At 53.1% G+C, this 16,436-nt stretch overlaps 4 protein-coding genes across 4 annotated transcripts; 1 reads left to right on the forward strand and 3 right to left on the reverse strand.

The window, feature by feature from the left end:
- Nucleotides 1-5,184: 5,184 nt before the first annotated feature.
- Nucleotides 5,185-5,397, reverse strand: CCMA1212_004527 (uncharacterized protein; the record flags this gene model as incomplete). Its single annotated transcript, XM_073701825.1, has 1 exon — nucleotides 5,185-5,397. The coding sequence occupies one exon, from the start codon at nucleotides 5,395-5,397 to the stop codon at nucleotides 5,185-5,187; it is 213 nt and encodes a 70-aa protein (XP_073559354.1).
- A 2,270-nt stretch (nucleotides 5,398-7,667) lies between these two features.
- On the reverse strand, nucleotides 7,668-9,938 carry CCMA1212_004528 (uncharacterized protein; the record flags this gene model as incomplete). The annotated part of the gene is made up of 4 exons (XM_073701826.1): nucleotides 7,668-9,129; nucleotides 9,264-9,528; nucleotides 9,659-9,750; nucleotides 9,934-9,938. 4 exons carry the CDS (start codon nucleotides 9,936-9,938, stop codon nucleotides 7,668-7,670), a joined length of 1,824 nt encoding a protein of 607 aa, XP_073559358.1.
- A 4,420-nt stretch (nucleotides 9,939-14,358) lies between these two features.
- Nucleotides 14,359-15,339, reverse strand: CCMA1212_004529 (uncharacterized protein; the record flags this gene model as incomplete). The annotated part of the gene is made up of 2 exons (XM_073701827.1): nucleotides 14,359-14,737; nucleotides 15,092-15,339. 2 exons carry the CDS (start codon nucleotides 15,337-15,339, stop codon nucleotides 14,359-14,361), a joined length of 627 nt encoding a protein of 208 aa, XP_073559357.1.
- A 643-nt stretch (nucleotides 15,340-15,982) lies between these two features.
- Nucleotides 15,983-16,324, forward strand: CCMA1212_004530 (uncharacterized protein; the record flags this gene model as incomplete). The annotated part of the gene is made up of 1 exon (XM_073701828.1): nucleotides 15,983-16,324. The coding sequence occupies one exon, from the start codon at nucleotides 15,983-15,985 to the stop codon at nucleotides 16,322-16,324; it is 342 nt and encodes a 113-aa protein (XP_073559739.1).
- Between the last annotated feature and the right edge of the window lie 112 nt (nucleotides 16,325-16,436).

The following is a 16,436-nucleotide window of genomic DNA, read 5'->3' on the forward strand; positions in this document are numbered from 1 at the left end:
CATCGGCATACCCGAGCGAGAGTTTGTCTTGCGGCCTTTGGCAGAGTGAGAGGGACCATTCCGAATGACGAGATTACACAGAACTGACTTTGGTTTGCTAGATTGATACCGTCAAAACCACTCTATGCATCGCAGCCGTGGAAACTCGTTCAAGATTATCTTAATGACCTCGCTCCTGGCGAACGTCTATCGTCCATTACCCCGATATCATCCACGCTACCACCACTTACACCCCTCGTACACACCAGAAAGACCAACGTCATGGGCATCTTGAACATGACGCCTGATTCCTTTTCCGACGGCGGCCGTAACAACCTCGAAAGCCTGTCCAACACCGTCAAAGACCTAGTTCGCAGTGGAGCCTCCATCATAGACGTGGGCGGCCAGTCAACCGCTCCCGGCCGCCCCGAGGTAACGGCAGAAGAAGAAATCGCCCGAGTGGTGCCCGCCATCGAGCTCGTACGATCCATGCCGGAAACCCGCCATGTTGCCATCAGCGTCGACACCTACCGCGCCTCGGTCGCCGAAAGGGCCATCGCCGTGGGAGCCGACATTGTCAACGACGTCTCCGCCGGGATGCTGGACGCCGAGATGCTCCCGACCGTCGGAAGGCTGGGCAAGACGATTTGCCTGATGCACATGCGCGGCAACCCGCAGACCATGACGAAGCTCACCTCGTATCCAGACGGCCTGGTGCCGACCGTTGCCGCCGAGCTTCTCGCCCGGGTGGCCGCAGCCGAGGCAGCAGGCATCCGAAGATGGCGCATCATCCTCGATCCGGGCATCGGATTCGCCAAGACGGCGGCTCAGAACTTGGAGCTGCTGCGGCGCCTGGAGGAGCTCCGGGCGTGGCCTGGGTTGCAGGGCCTGCCATGGCTTGTTGGGACGAGCCGGAAGAGCTTCATTGGCAAGATCACGGGCGTGGAAGAGGCGTCGCAGAGGGTTTGGGGGACAGCGGCCACGGTGGCAGCGGCGGTCCAGGGGGGAGCGGATGTCATACGGGTTCACGATGTCCGCGAGATGGCTTTGGTGGCTACCATGTCGGATGCCATCTGGAGGGCTTGAGGCTGAAAAGCGTCTCGACCGATTACGGGACGGAGCCCTTTCATCATCTGCATTGTGGCTACTCTGCTCTTTCGCCCCTGTACCATTGGCGTCTCTCCTTCATCTCTCTCCTCCCAATTTCAGTCTTCTGCTCTCACTCCGCCTCATTTCGCACCCCTCTCCACTCTCCTACATCCTCTACTACCCACCGGCCCCTTGGGTCAGATACGAAAAGAATTCCAAGCTGGAAATGACGCAAGACGGATACCAAGCCAGCTGAGCACGCCTTGATAGCTGGGCAGCAGCAGGCTGGAGAGAATGCTCCAGACCATTTAAACCTGAGGTATCTCGCATCATCTCCACAGGGCCTCTCGACCCGGCCTCATTTCTCTTGCTATTCCTGTCCAAACGGGCAAAATACCTGGCCGGCCTCACCGAACAGCCCGAAGACTCTACCAGTCGCGTCCTTTTCGGACACTTTTGCGAAACCCGAATCCTTCCCTCTCATCTTCCTTCTTCCGGGGGTGGGTGGCCACCTCGATCCCAGGCCTGTGTGACAACACAGCAAAAGAGGGCAACTTGCAAAGAGCTCATCCTCTTTACATACTTGCATAACAAAGATGCACCGTCGATCACCGGTGTAGGCCTGCAGTTTGCGCCACCCCAGATACGAGAGCTTATTAGCTGGGACGCATCGTTTCTTTCGAAAGTTGTGTGTTGTTTGTTTCGTCGGGGGGCTGCGGCCAGTATCACCTAGATTTCGTGTCACCCTCGTGTTGGGCCGGAATCGTATGCCGGTGATGCTCGATGCGTGCGTTGTCTCTCATCGGCCTTCTCTCATTCTCGTTCTCCTCTTCTTCTTCTTTGTTTCTTTGTATGGAATCGTATGTGTGAGAGAGCCAGACGTTACACATGGCGCCATCTAACAGCAGCAACCACACCTCCCACGGCGTACAAGATTCGCTTTGAAAAATAGAAGGGAGAAAAGGAACCCTAGGAACCCCAGCACAGCCATCAAGCGAAAACAGCCATTGCCAAGATGCTTCTCTGTATTCTCTGTACAGCTACATAGCCACTACCGGCAGCTACAACAAAGATACTTTGCACAGAGACCCCTTCCCGCCCTTCGTATGATACCCCTTCCTCGCTCCCCAGCCTTCACCAGCCGGAACATGCAAGGTTGGCATGCAGGGTCGCAACACGTGGATTCGGGTTACCCAACGGTAGGGTTGCAACAAGCGAGTCAGGCTATGCTACAGGTGTGTGTGGTATCTTTTCGGATGAAAGCCAAAAGTCGAGCGGACCGAGTACCGAAGAGGAGATTCTACGTACTGGGAGAAGAGTGGGAGTTGCGTATGCAAGAGAGGGAGGCGAGTGAAGCGAGTTTCCTTGCAGAGGTGCATTAGGCAATTGTGGACAATAGTATGAGGAATTGGCGCACCGCCGCAAGAACAAATGTGCTTACTGACAGACATCTTACTTGGTGCTTGTTCACTGCTGTTGTTTCTCTGCTCGTTATCTCTGACGCTTATGATCGTTACCGCACCACACACACCATGCTCTGAAATCTCCGTAGACCAGCTGCTGTGAAACTTGAACTCGCGGGCGGACGTAACAACAGAAAGGCACTCACTCGTAGGGCTGATCCATCGAAAACCACACAGCCGTAGTTAGGGGTTTAGGAGAAAAAAAAAAAAAAAACAAAGATGAGATGAGATGGCGGATTCCTTGAGCGTCAGTGTCAGCGCGGGCAAAAGATCTCACCGGCGCTTAAAGGGGGCTGAGACGTGGGCGGCGGCTCGAGGCCTACGGCACATGGGTAATAGACTTGCGGTTGATTTTTTTGTGGTCTTGCTTACCTCCTCCGGACTATCTATTGCATCGTTAGATATCCTGAGAGCGGCGTGAGTCTAGACCTTGAGATGTTTGGGGCGATTGGTGTGCGAGACAGGTTCCTGATTACATAGGATTCGAGCCTAGGACGAGCCTCTTCACCAGCCAGCCAACAAGCCTCCGCTATGTATATACACCGTACAATCAGCATATTACAACCCGTCTTTTCATAGGTCAACTCTCAATTCTGTAGTTCTTCCCTTCGATGGCGACTTGCAATCGTTCCGCGCCCGAATTCACGCTCTCGTCTCTCTCAATTTCCTCCCGGATCCCAACCACGACTCCCCCGGATTAAACCTCCGCCCTTCTCAGGACCCCGGTTTGGCCGTGCACCCCTGAAATGTCACTCTGTGCGCAAGTGGACATGATGCGCAAATGGTTCAGCCTAGAGCATGCAGGCATGGATGTCAATGTAAGTGTGTGTATGTAGGTATGTGTGAGTGTACGCGAGCGTGTGAATTTCATATAGGCTCTGAAAATCGTACTGATGCATGGCGTCCGTCGTAGCCCTGGGTTGTTGCTCAGCGGGCAGATCCTCGCAGGATTCTAGATCAGCCTCTTTCTGCCTTGTTTATTTATCCTTCCTATTCCCTCACTTGTTTTCTCCCAGCAGGGGAGGGGTGTGTCCTAGATGGAGTCATCAATATCACGACGTGACGCCACAGGCGTGGGGGCTCTCACCAAATCGAGGCCTGAACAATCTCATATGCTAGGTAGGGAGGAAATGGGCTGAGGGGGGGGTGAATGCACGTAGCAAGAAAGTTGAGTACAAAAGATACATACGGGTTCAAAACATCATGCCTTATTGTACTCCTTCGTACTCCAGGTCGACAAACCCTTCAAAGAGCCCATCATCTGTTCCTCCTGGCACCCCCTTCTGCAAATCATATGGACAAACGAACCACACTCACCGGAGTATTTCCATCTTCTCGCACGTTGTCTCCTACAACGCGTGAACCTCTTCTGGTAACACCGATCGCGCCGGAAAGCTGCAACCGACCGCATCGGGACTTTTGGGGAGGGGACAGGGAAGATTCTTCTCAGCAAGCTCGACGTGACCGTCTTATTGCCACGACCACGAACATTGCGGCGCACAATCGCTGAGCTGAGGCACAGCGTAAACACGAAAGACATTTCCCAATCTCGGAAAAAGTGACAACCTTATCTTAGTCCCTGTTCGCTCAGCAGCCCCCCTCGCGTGGCCTTGTATGCGCTCTCTTCTCCCTTATTTCCCACAATCAGGTTCTAGTCCTCTGACCAGGTTCTTCCGGACGTCAAAATGGGACGGGCCGGAATATGCATCCAGGGGACGAGATCATGCCGTGCAGCATCAGTTCAAGGTCGTGTCGCTCAAGTTTCGTCCGAGTCTAAGGGCCAGTTGCTGTTGCTTCACGCGGCGCGCTTGGCGGCAACTCTGCTGCCCCAGCTTGTGATCACCGCTAAAACCCTCCTCTTAATATGCTTCTCGTCCGTGTAACGGAACGAAGGGAGCCGCTGAGGAATCTCTTCTATCGTCTCGATGGAAAGTTGGACCGATGCCGATGGGTGTTGTTCCTAACATGATGCCTTTCTCCTGTGTTAGATGGGCATCAACCCTCTCAATCATCCAATATGCACAATGGCCGACTTGCATTCTTGAACAGCCACTTCTTGTCAGAGCGGATAAAGACCATGCTGCGGACGGCAAGATATGGCCGAGTTACACCTCATACCTGTCGTAGCTTCGAGCGTTTAAGCAGTGTCTCGCCAAAGTATCATGGCCGCTGCCCGGTGTATACGCGCCGTATCAGACAACGCACACGGCATTTGAGGCGCAAGGAAAGGAGAAAAGAAGAAGAGACCGCGGGGGAGTGCCAGAGATGACTCGATCGATCGCAAGGGTTCGTCTCCTCGACTGCACGCGTACAACTAACTGCATGGGGCAAGGCGAGTGAGTTGTCCAGCGCTTAAACACAAACAAACAAAGAAAAGACGATGCTCGATATGGGGGGAGGACGCAGTACCACCGAGTGTCTCCGCCGAGGAGACAACATCTCTGAACCATGGTTTGGCAAGCGAAATGGTTGTCCTTTGTTTGCCTCTCTGCTCACCCGCGCTCTGTCTCTCTCTCTCTCCTTCAGCTGCATGCTCATTCTCCGTGTGGCTTAGTAGGAAGAGGGTACTCATCGTCCCCAAGTAGTATCAAGCCTGTCAAGAGCACAGCATGATCCGGCCGAATCCTACACATCTTTCGATCCCTGCATCCTATCAGATGCAGTATGTTTCCGAGTTACCAATCCGTCTGGTATAAAAGTCTCCGAGGGAACAGAGTGTGTGCGCAGTAAAATAAACAGAGAGGATAAAAACACACGATTCGGCTGGAGCCACGGACGCCACGTTTATAGTGCTGGCAGCAAGCAAAGAAGCAAGATGCAGCAAAGTAGCATCTTCCTGGTCCAGTAGGATTCTTGTTGACGCCATTCTTGATCGCCAGTAAGATGCAGATACGTTTCTAAAGAGACACTTTCGCCGCCTCAATCTCACCGTGAGTCTTTGTAGACGGACCATGTTCGGATCTCGTTGACCCGGAACGAACAGTGCGTCGACAGGTCGCGGGCATGGGTACCGTGTGTACCTTATATAGCATAAAATATCACACTTACGAGTGCGTGAAAGAAACGCCACAGCTCAAGAAGGATCTCCTTCAGAGTCATTCCTTGCCTCCCGCAGAAAGAGGAAAGCGAAATGACCAAGCTTGTATATAACTTTGTGAATGTGAAAAGCCACCTCATGGGCGGCCGACAACATGTCGCCTCTGCGCCGGCATCGTCACCGTGCATCCGCCAGAAATCAAAGGAAGGGGTCAAGTACCCGCCCCGCGGCTCTTTATTGCTGTCTGACTGGTCGTGGGCATTCGTCGCTCGCTTGTGGCTTCGGCTGATGGAACGGCGGCAGACGCCATGCTTGGACTTTTGCATCAATAGCGTGTAGCTTTGACGGAAATCACGAAACAGCCACGAGGAAGCCTCGCGCTTGGCTGGTTGTGGACTGCATCTGCATGTTATGTTGCGTTAGCATAATGTATGTGTTTATACGCTGCCCCCCTTTTTGTGTGCCTTTCGGTGGCCCCGGAGCCAAGCTCGTTCAAAACTGCTGCGAGCACTGTTGTTTTGCCGTCCATGAAAAGGAAAGACAACCCGAATCTCACCGAGAGGGGGTAACCTCCAACATTCCAGTGAGAGTAAGAAATCCGGCTGTGGCAATATCGTTTAGGACGGGTTGGGACAACGATGCCCTCTCCCAAGGGCCCTGAGTGGCGGTCATCCAGCAGGCACAGCGAGATTATACCGTGAAATTATTATGTTGCATTCTCATAAAATAGGATTGAACCGTTTGAAGGAAAAGAACAGAGATCCCATGCGAGAGAGTAAGAGACGCGCAGACCGGCCGTGGTGGCACACAGATATGGAGTGTTGCTCGGCCAATGCGAAGCCCTGCTTCTGCCAATATGCATGGCTCCCCTGCTTTGATTTTCATCAGACCCTGGTACCCGGTGTGATTCGCGAAAGTCTGCAGGATCTCACAGCAAGCCGCAACATCGGCGGATTTGTCTCGGGTGCATCGAAACAGCAATATGTCAAAGAATGGACAACGCCAAACAAGCAGCAACAGCGGACGTTCGAAAGGGGGGAAGTAAAAGCAATTGAGTCCAAACGATAAATATCGTCAAGAAGAGAAGGAGGAAAAGACGAAGAGATGCCCCGGCCGACAATCTCGAAGCCCTGGCACTCTTTGCGTCATTTCGAAGTGCAAAAAAAAAAAAAAAAAAAAAAAAAAAAAAAAAAAAAAAAAAAAAAAAAAAAAAAAAAAAAAAAAAAAAAAAAAAAAAAAAAAAAAAAAAAAAAAAAAAAAAAAAAAAAAAAAAAAAAAAAAAAAAAAAAAAAAAAAAAAAAAAAAAAAAAAAAAAAAAAAAAAAAAAAAAAAAAAAAAAAAAAAAAAAAAAAAAAAAAAAAAAAAAAAAAAAAAAAAAAAAAAAAAAAAAAAAAAAAAAAAAAAAGAAGAGGAAGAAGAAGAAGAAGAAGAACGGCCGTTCACACAACACGAAGTGGAAAGAAAAGGAGGACCAAAGGTAGGTATAAGTAGATTGATCAAAACAGCCAAGAATTACATGGGAAAAACGACCATAGTAACAAAGGATAGAATGAAAAGAAAAGAAGGAGAGTGAAAGAGAGGAAACGATAACAAAAGAAAGGACAATCTGAGAGAGTGCATCGTGGAATCCCGAGTCCTCGCACCATCGTCATTCCCAGTCCTGCTGTCCCAAGCGTTGCCGCCGATTTCCAGCCCATAAGGTCAAACCCACCTCGGCCACCCAACAGCCAAGGCGAGATGCTAGAAGCATGACTCTATTTCCAAGCAAATAACGATTTCTTTTCCCACAGGCCGTAGCATTCATGCATGTGTCCTGGAATGCCGCAGCGATGCAGCTATCGACATGAGCCCTGCGGCCTTTCCAGTCACGTATAGTTCCGTGTTAACTCCCATGTTGTTTCCTGATCCCAAGCCCATAATCCAAATCAAATGTCGCTTTTGATCGCCTGATCCCTAAATCATTCTTTGCAGCAGTTTCTTCCCGTAACTCTTTTTGCCGAGCAAATGCGCTTTGTTCTTTTTCTCTTTCGTCTTCCTGTCACCAAATGAACCCAAATGCTGCAGAACCATTGTGCACTCCATTCCCTGTAGCGCCACATTCACAATGTCAAGCTTGTGCTAGGGGAAGACAAGATAGTAGGGTAGTAACCGCCCGAGGTAGTTCTTCCTTCGAACGGTCCCGGCGGGCGACGATTCTCCAGCGGCGGCTGGAAAACGCGAGGCGTCATGTCATACTCGCTCTTCACCTTGGTGTCAGTAGACGATTGCGCCGGCGGAGTCTCTTGGTCGTTGCGCGAGGCAAACATCTCAAGAGGTCGCGACTGTGAGCCATCATACATGGACCCGGGGTAGTATAAGTAGCCCTTGTTGTTACCAATCGACTTGTCATCCTCGGAAGACATGGTGTTTTCGGCGGGAACGTCATGGCTCCTGGGTGTCCCGTACACCGAGCCCCTAGGGTCGTAGGAACTAGTGTACGTGCTGCCTCCCCCGAGGAGACTCGAATGAGAAAAGTCGGAGATTCCCAAGGCCCCGTAGCTCCCCAGCGTCCCGGAAGAACCTCCAGGACCGCCGCTGTGGCTGCGTCGTTTTTCATTCTGGTAATGGCCGGGGGAGCGGCCACGGACAATCATCTTCTCCGACTTTCTGTACGCAATCTTGACAAACTTGTCGGGGGTAGACGAGCCAAGGTCAGCCCACAGCTCGACCATGAGATGGTAGTATTGCTGCGCAGCCCGCCGTTTGCCATTGTTCTGGGTGGCCTGCTTGAACTGGATGCGTTCAAACGTATGCTCAGTCGGAGGTTGGCCGCCCCCCTGGCCGCTGTAGCCATCTTGGTACACTGCCCTGGCACCGGATGCGCTCGAGTTGTCGTTGTACATGCCAACATGGTGCGACGGTACCGAGTTCTTGGGCAGCAGCAGAACCTTTTCGGGTTTGGACGTGGGTCCTTTGTCTCTCTTGGGGGTGTGCTGGACAAGCTCGATGGTCTGCTGGTCATTGTCCGCCACGACGGCAGATATTGACATGTAGAGCCCGTAGACTTGGTAGGGTTGGGATGACCCTTGGGGGACAAAGTGCACGATAGTGCTGGGATAGTGCGGATGCAGCGAATATGAGCACGCGCAGGTCATGTAGTTGCGGCGGTAGCAAGTCCACTCGCCCTCGGCCAGGAAGAACCCTTTGTCGACTGTGCCCGTGATATCGACCTTGATGGGCGTCCCGTTCTCATACTGGAGAGAGCCGGACGTCTGGACGGACATGAGGGGAGGCACTGCAGTTGCGGAGGGTCTGTTTTGAAACTGGCCAGCGTCCATCCTCCCGGCCGGGGCGACATAGGAGTTGAGTGGGCTATGGTCTGGCGACAGTGGCACGCGGCGCATATGCACACCCGGAAATGACGGAGACCTGACAGGGTGCTCCGAAGCCCTCCGAAATGAGGGCGTGGTGGTAGAGTATTGCTCTCTGGTGCTTACTTGCGCTGCCAGATGCGGCAATACAGTGTTGCGGTGCTGCTGATGAGCCTGCGCCATACCAGTTGAGGGCGCGGTGCTGTTGTAGCTGCATCAGCTGTTAAAAAAATTGGTCAAGTATACTTCGTATAGTAATACGATTTATCCCCGGCAGCGATCCTTTGCGCGCATCACCGCCGCCGCTGCCATGTCGTGCACCTAGGGGTCTCTGGAACCACTTACTTGGAGTTCAGGCGAGACCTGACATCTAAGCCTTGGAATACTTGAGACACCGGCTGGTAGAAGGCACCGCTGTCTTGAGAGTACTGTGTGGTTGCCGCGAGAGCCGTAGGGTGGTAGATGCTTAGAAGCGCCGGGGGTTGCGAAGGCTCTATTGCCAGAGCCGACGCGTTGGCTTCTTGCGTATACCTGACGTTTGCCGTTAGGGACACGATGTTCAACGACAAGATTTGAGAGGAATAGAAGATGAAGAGGAGGAGGAAGGGGCCTTTTTTTTTTTCTTTAAACATATAACGAAATGGCAGGGTTATTGACAAAGGGCACAAGGGAAGAGAGGGCAACAGAGCAAATGGTGCAAAAGAAGAGGCCTATTGATGAACCAGCAGGTCGAGTAATACAACCAGGCCAGAAGGTCTGGTTATACCTGCTGCCAGCATGGATGGTAGCACAGGCCCAATGCACGACTCCATATCGAGCGGCAGAGGACGTCCTATGTGAGCACAAGTCTTAGGTGCAACCTCGAGTGCCAGACCAGAGGCCCGCGGGCTCCATCGCAGGTAATCTAAGTGAGGACAAGATTTTCCGGATGGGCAGCGGTTCTAAAGCCGGGGCAGTCTGGGTGGACCAACAAGGGACGATGACAAGATGTGGGTGTGTGGTAGGCAAGACTCACCTCATGTCGCCTGGCTGGGAGTTTATATCGAGATAATCCAGCTCTGCGCAAGCTGGTGACGAAGAGTCGTAATCCTAGAGCATGAAGAACCATTAGCATCCAATTCTAGATCAGGTATCCAGATATATGCACATATATAGACGTTTTCCTCGAGGTACGATGCAAGCGGGTGAGAGGGGGGAAAGATCTGGGGCCAGGCTTTGGAGTTTGTTTCTGATGCGATGCCGCATTCCCATCAGCTACAAGCAGAGCATCCTCGAAAACATGATAAATGGCTATTGCGTAGAGGCCTAGGGGCGATAGAAACGATACATTAGTAACCATACTCCTGGCATTGAAACGACGACATTGGATCAGAGAGAGAGAGAGAAGGGGGGTGGGAGGGGGGTGCGGGTGGGTGCGTTGGTGGCACAGCTTTCGAAGCGCAAGGTACGAGTACAGGATGGGTACTTTGAGATACTTCTCAGTCTCCGTGCAGTACTCGGAAGCTGTGCAATGGCAGTGAAAAAAACACATCGGAAGCAGGATGCCAGGCAGTGCTGGGGGGACGTGGATGGGGCTGGCTGGTTACACAGAACAGAAACCAGTCGTGGGAGGGAGGGGGAGTCTGCATCTGATTTGTGTCTTGTGCATACGGTATGGTGCCGAAATCAAAGATCTTACGACAAGTGATAGCGATGTCGAGCATCTCTTTGCACGCCCCTCCTCTTTACATCCTTGACAGCCTTGACAAGGGTGCGCAGAATGCGGCGCCGCACATGGGTAAAATAGCAGCAACTCTGACAGGGGAGCGAACCTATGACAAAAGAACTGCATACCCAGTTGGACGTACCTCGTCATGAAATAAGCTGCCATCTCGGCTCGTGTACGCCGGTGATAGCACGTCCATCTTTGTTATCTTGGAAATGGCAAATCGCCAGCAGTTGAAGCTCGGCTTCGCCAGTCTGTCACAGTGATTTGCTGCTCGGGGTACGAAGGGCCTTGAACAAGAAAAGAACGGGGAGAGAAGAAAACGAGAGCAAGAGATTGGGATACCTTTTGCTGCTGAGAATGCATACGTTGTGTTTTCTGGCGGAAATGGATCACCGCGAACCAAGGCCAGAATTCGGATGAGAAGGCTGAAGGAATGTGAAAGTGGTCGTAGTGGAGGCGAGATTGAATCAGCAACAGCCGGGCAGCCTGAGCTCCTGAGAACGGTTGCTGCCAATAAGAAGTGAGATGGATCGTATCCTTGTCGGAAGGCTTTTCACTCGATCCTTCATGTATGTCGTCGGCGAGCCTCAGAAGATCGATCCTTCGATTTATGTCTCTGTCGATAACGGACCGGTCAGCCTTCTAACATTGCTACGAGAAGAGGACAGAGATGATTAGCAACAGATCTCCCAAGGAATTCAGAGACAATGCTAATATTTGCAAGGTAAATCGGCGACTTGGAAACGATGAGAGGCACTCACCAGCTGGCAATCAGATAATATCAAGCGACAAGCAGAGGAAAGAAGTTGTCAAAAGCACGACTCGAGAGAGGAAATGCTCTCGTGATTAGCCTCTTGCGCCAATGGCATCAGGCTTCCGCCGGTGAGTTCGCCGTATTGCCATATACAGGTAGTAGAAGCCCATCTCAGCAGATACTGTCACAGCTGCGTGGATGTTGTCAATCCATTCAGCTGGCCGGTGCCGCGGCGTTGATATGCAAGAGTGGCTGCCATTGCCATGCAGTCACTAGAGAAGAAAGAAAAAAAAGGTGGTAAAGGAAAAGACTCACCTGCTGTCAGTCTCCTATCTCAGGATGGTCGATGGATGTGGCAAGCTCGTTGGCTACCGCTGCTTGTTGTAGAGGTGCCCTATTCGTTCACGAAGTTGTATGAATGGAGGCGACAGTGCTGAAGGTGGTTGAGTGAGGATAAACGACAGTGAATCGGGGGGGGGGGGGGGGGAAGTGCCCCGATGTAATCGAGATGGAGACGGCTACAGGTGATTCGACAACGGTGAATCCAACACAAGAGGTGATGTGAACAGGACAGCCGCTGCGAGGTAGTTGACGAATGCCACAATATGAAAAGGAAGAGGAAGGGGAGACGAGTCAGGATGAGCGTTCTCAAGGTTTTATAAAGGCAGCTCGGAAGGGCTCGAATAGAGAGTCCGGGTTTGGAGACTGGATTAGGCTGGGCAGCTTAAAGTAGGCTTTTATCGTGTGGCTGCTGAGACAGGGTCTAAGGACTCAACTGGAAATGGTGTGGAGAGATGAAAAGACAGGCCCTTTCTCTCCCCTCCCCCTAATCTCCCTCATTGTCTCCTGGCTCTTCCAAGGCGTCTATATCAGAACGTCGACTTGGCCTGGGCGAAGCGGGTGGTGTATGTACAAGCTGTGGATCTTGATAAAGCATATGACTGGCTATCGTGGGGATAAAATGTCCTTGAAGGAGCTCACTGGCCGCGTGAAGCTAAGGGGTTTCTCAGTTACAGGACAAAGCAAGAAGCCGCGGGAGTCGGAGAGCCATGCCCAAGGAGCTTCACGCACCTCGCGACCCCAGCCAAACAGAGACTCTGAATCTCGTCGCGGAACCGGGGAAGCGACCCGTTCCTACTACAGAGAGCATAACTTGGCCGTCGACCTCATTTGCGATCAGGTCATGTAGGAAATGGGGGTGCGTGCTACACAATCCCGGAAGCCGAAGCAATTCGCTTCCATGGCCTCAGAATAGGCGGTTGATCTTGAGGGGAAGGTCCGAAGGCGCTCTCTAGCTGGCCGCCATTGCATCAAGGGCTGTCAAGTTTGTTTTCCCGGCCCCAGTTCACCTGGAATAAGTTGCCTGCTGAGTTGTTCGCGCACACCCCTCCCCCCTTCCAAGGAACTAGATATGCAAGCATCCAGACACCCATGTATCCGCCTACAATGCGCTCTTGAGTGGACCTCTTGTTGAGAAGGAGATCTTGACTGGAGGCGTCGACGCCAAGAAACGGGTGAGTGCATGCGATTGCAATTGTGTTGAAGGAGGAAAGTCGGATCAGCCTCCAACCAGTCAGGGGAAAGGCACAAGCCAAGCTCGAGATGCACCAAAGCCCCCACGAGATGGCCCATACCAGCTCAAGGTGCACAGCTGCTCCCAGTAGTGATAAACCTGCAACAGCCATCAGCGGGCTGGCGCACGGCGGTTTGCTGTTGTTGTGGAGGACTATCGAGATCGTATATTTAGCCCAGCATCCCGTTTACTTGCATTGTGCCACGTAGTCGAGCTGGTCCACTCGTCCTAGGAATCGGCAGATGAGCAGAGAGCGTCTCCCCTCTCAAATACGGCGTGGCTTCGGGCCTTGTCTTGCACCTTGGCTCAAGTACGGCGTAGATGTACTTGTCTTGTCACTGGAACGGGTACCACAGCTTGGATAGCCATGGTTGTCAAGATCATGTTGCAGACACGTGAGTCTGAGCACTGCCGTTTCATCTCTCCCCAGCTTTCACAGCAAGCAGTTGGCTCCCGTCAGGCAGTCCATAGTTTGACACACTGTCAGAGGCCCAATATGAAAGACCATGATGGTGATGGCGTGTGAGGTTGATGAACCGCAAATCCTTGGCTCGGAAGCCGCGGCCACTGCAAACTCGACGAAAGGGGCCAGCTTGCCCGCGAAGCATCTGTTTTTAGCACACCAAATGGCCACGCATCGGTGATAGGGACCAATGGCGAGACGATCTACCCGAGCAAGGTAGGCTTTACCGTCTCTGATCAGCCGATCCGAGAACGGAGAGAAGAGAGATGAAGAGGCAAGCAAGGCTCAGGGCTGCAGGCCATCGGGCTCTCTCCAATGGGACTGTTAGGAAGCCGCGCAGGCACTATTTGTCCGTGTAACTTTCTAACAGACCAGGGCAGCGACAGTATATGGGAGCAAAGTCGTTGCGCCCTGCAGATCTGATCAACTGCCTGGGGGAGGGGATGGTTCTAAGCACACAAAAGGTGCGCTTGGATGAGAGCAGGGCGCCGCATGATGCCACAAACCAGCCTGTGAGATCAAACAAAGCAACAACAGTTGGAGATATGCCAGAACGAGGCGCTTATAGCTAGGTCGGATCGGCCCGTTGCTGAGAGCTCAGGCAGCTTCGGAGAAACATGCCATTTGGCGACGTAGATAGCCCAGCGGACGTGACAGGAAGTTGGGAGCGTTGATCGACGGCATTTTCAAGAGCGGTTGTAGTGTTCAGCAGAGAGCTTCAATTGCCAGGGCCATGATGAGGGAGGGCACACGGAAAAGAGATCAGATAGATCTCTGTACGAGGTGACCAATCGCAACTGTGATTCCGCATTTCCCATCTCGATACGAACAGGACGTGCCAACCTTTGGTATGGCATCTGGACTGGACAGCTCGTGTGCTATCGTCTCCAAGCACAAGGCAGCACGCAAAGCCAGTGGACGTTTTGCATTGTTTTGCATTGTTCACGCCACCCCTTCTGGCCGTGTAAGCCGAAGGCAGCAGATGGGTAACACAGGATTGGGGGCCGCCTCTGCTTCAGCATTGTTGCCAGTCGGGTGAAGGCGACGAGTAACAAACTTCGGATTGCTGTCGTTGATGCTGCTGCTGCCGCCGCCGCCGCCGCCGCTGCATCGCGTGCCAGAGGCCAACACGGAAGGGGTCCGGCCGTGGCTCAGATCCCAGGTGTCCCATGTCTTGTTACTGCAGTTTTCGTCCTCGACCGCGTCATCATTATCGTCCCTTTCATACATGATCCTCGTTCCCTGTCGGCCATCCAGCGAGGCCCAGCCAGAGCCGGGCTTGAATCCCGGCGAGATCTGAGAGGCCTGCCAGGCCCTGGAGCTGCCGGCTGAGAATGCTTGTCTCACGCTCGGACGTGTGGCGGCTGGTTGATGCTGCCGCGGCAACTGCTTGCATGCTCATCGGCTGTTCCATCTCTCGGCCTCAGGCGCTGATTTGCCCGATTGTCTCTGTCGTCTCCATCACGTTCAGAGCGCCGTATCGTGCCTGCAACCGGTGAGCAGGGGGGAGCTGCGAGAGCGTTCAGAAAGTCCAGAGCATCCAGCAGGGGCTAGGAGCAGAGGACGACGACCCATGGCGTGCTCCAGGTACCCGGAAGGCGGTCGTTGCAGACGGCAAGGGAAGCTCACGGAGGTTTTCTACCCTGAGAGGCGGGAGGTGGTCGACCATAGTTACGCCTTGTCCACCCCATTGGCTGCTGCGCGTTTCTTGGATTGCTCTTCTGAGGGAGTTCCCGTCCCATCCAATGGAGCCGCACGCGATAGACAGGCCCCCATGTCGCTGGAGCTGGCCCTGGAAAAGCGCTCGCAGGGCTCCAGCTTCAAGGCTGGAACGGAGCAGTTGAGGCTAGCGCCCATGCGGGTTTGTTGCAGTGCTCCATAGGTGAGATGCTCGATGGAACTCCAAGCTGTGTAAAAGTGCATAGGGATGGGACCTACAGGACCTCGGTCACAGAGGTCACAGCTCCTATTAGGTAGGTACAGGGGTTGTTACAGGGAGGAGGAGGGCAGGGCATCTGGAGAAGAGGGGCGGTTCGTTGATCATGAATGGACAGGCGCCAGGCGCTCACCGAGATTGGCAGGCACTCGGTGGTACCAGATGATGAGCAGCGCGTGCGGCGAGCTACACCGGGGCGCCGTTGATCTGGACGGAATATCGAGGTACCCTACACGCAGTCGACGCTGTGCATCATGTACCTTTACCGGAACGTTCGAGGTTATCGATACTGCACGTTGCGCAGAGGCAGGAACCATGGAACCATGTTGCGAGATTCAGGTACTAGGTACTCCATGCATGTAACTGTCCTCGAACAGCTTAAACCTTCTGAGACCTCCCCCTACAAGCTGCATCACAGACAAATAATGCACAGGCCAAAGGGAAGCAGACACCTCAGCATCAAAGCTACCATCTTCCAGACACGGACACCGGCAATGATGTAACTCATCTCTACGCCCGTATTAGCAGTTCATGATTTGCATCCCAAAAGTACGCACTCGCCGCTGCAGCTCGACTCACACCACTGAAAGGGGGGCGTAGGCCTCGGGATGGCCTCTGGGAACTGGGCATATGGCAAGGTCGGGAAAGCCTCACGCCCCTGTCGCCAAGTCACCCAACGCAGGCCTCATCAGCAAAGGAGCTAGTGATGCCATCATCCATGCTCCAAGCTCCCGCGGTCGCACACAAACTCGTCGGCCGACACTATCAACGCTCCTCGTTCAGCCTGCTGGTGCGGCCACAGATCAGATCCATGACCAGTGCCTCTTTCTGGTGACTGCAAGTGAGACAATTTGTCGTAACACCGTACTTGGTTCTAACATTGGTGCACCCAACCAGTTTCCTTCACTCCAGTCACCCGGATGCGCTCTCCGGCGGACTACGCACAGTTGTGTGCCAGCAGAGACAAGCTGACGCACACACGCACCCGCTCTTTACGATGATTCGACCTGGGTTCTCTCGCTGCCTTTACCGTCCTTCACTGCCTCCTCGCTGCTCCGTTCTTCGGCTCCCAGTGATGGTAAAT

Source organism: Trichoderma ghanense (genome assembly GCF_004382785.1).
Source record: "Trichoderma ghanense strain CCMA-1212 chromosome Unknown scaffold_4, whole genome shotgun sequence".
Taxonomy (NCBI): domain Eukaryota; kingdom Fungi; phylum Ascomycota; class Sordariomycetes; order Hypocreales; family Hypocreaceae; genus Trichoderma; species Trichoderma ghanense.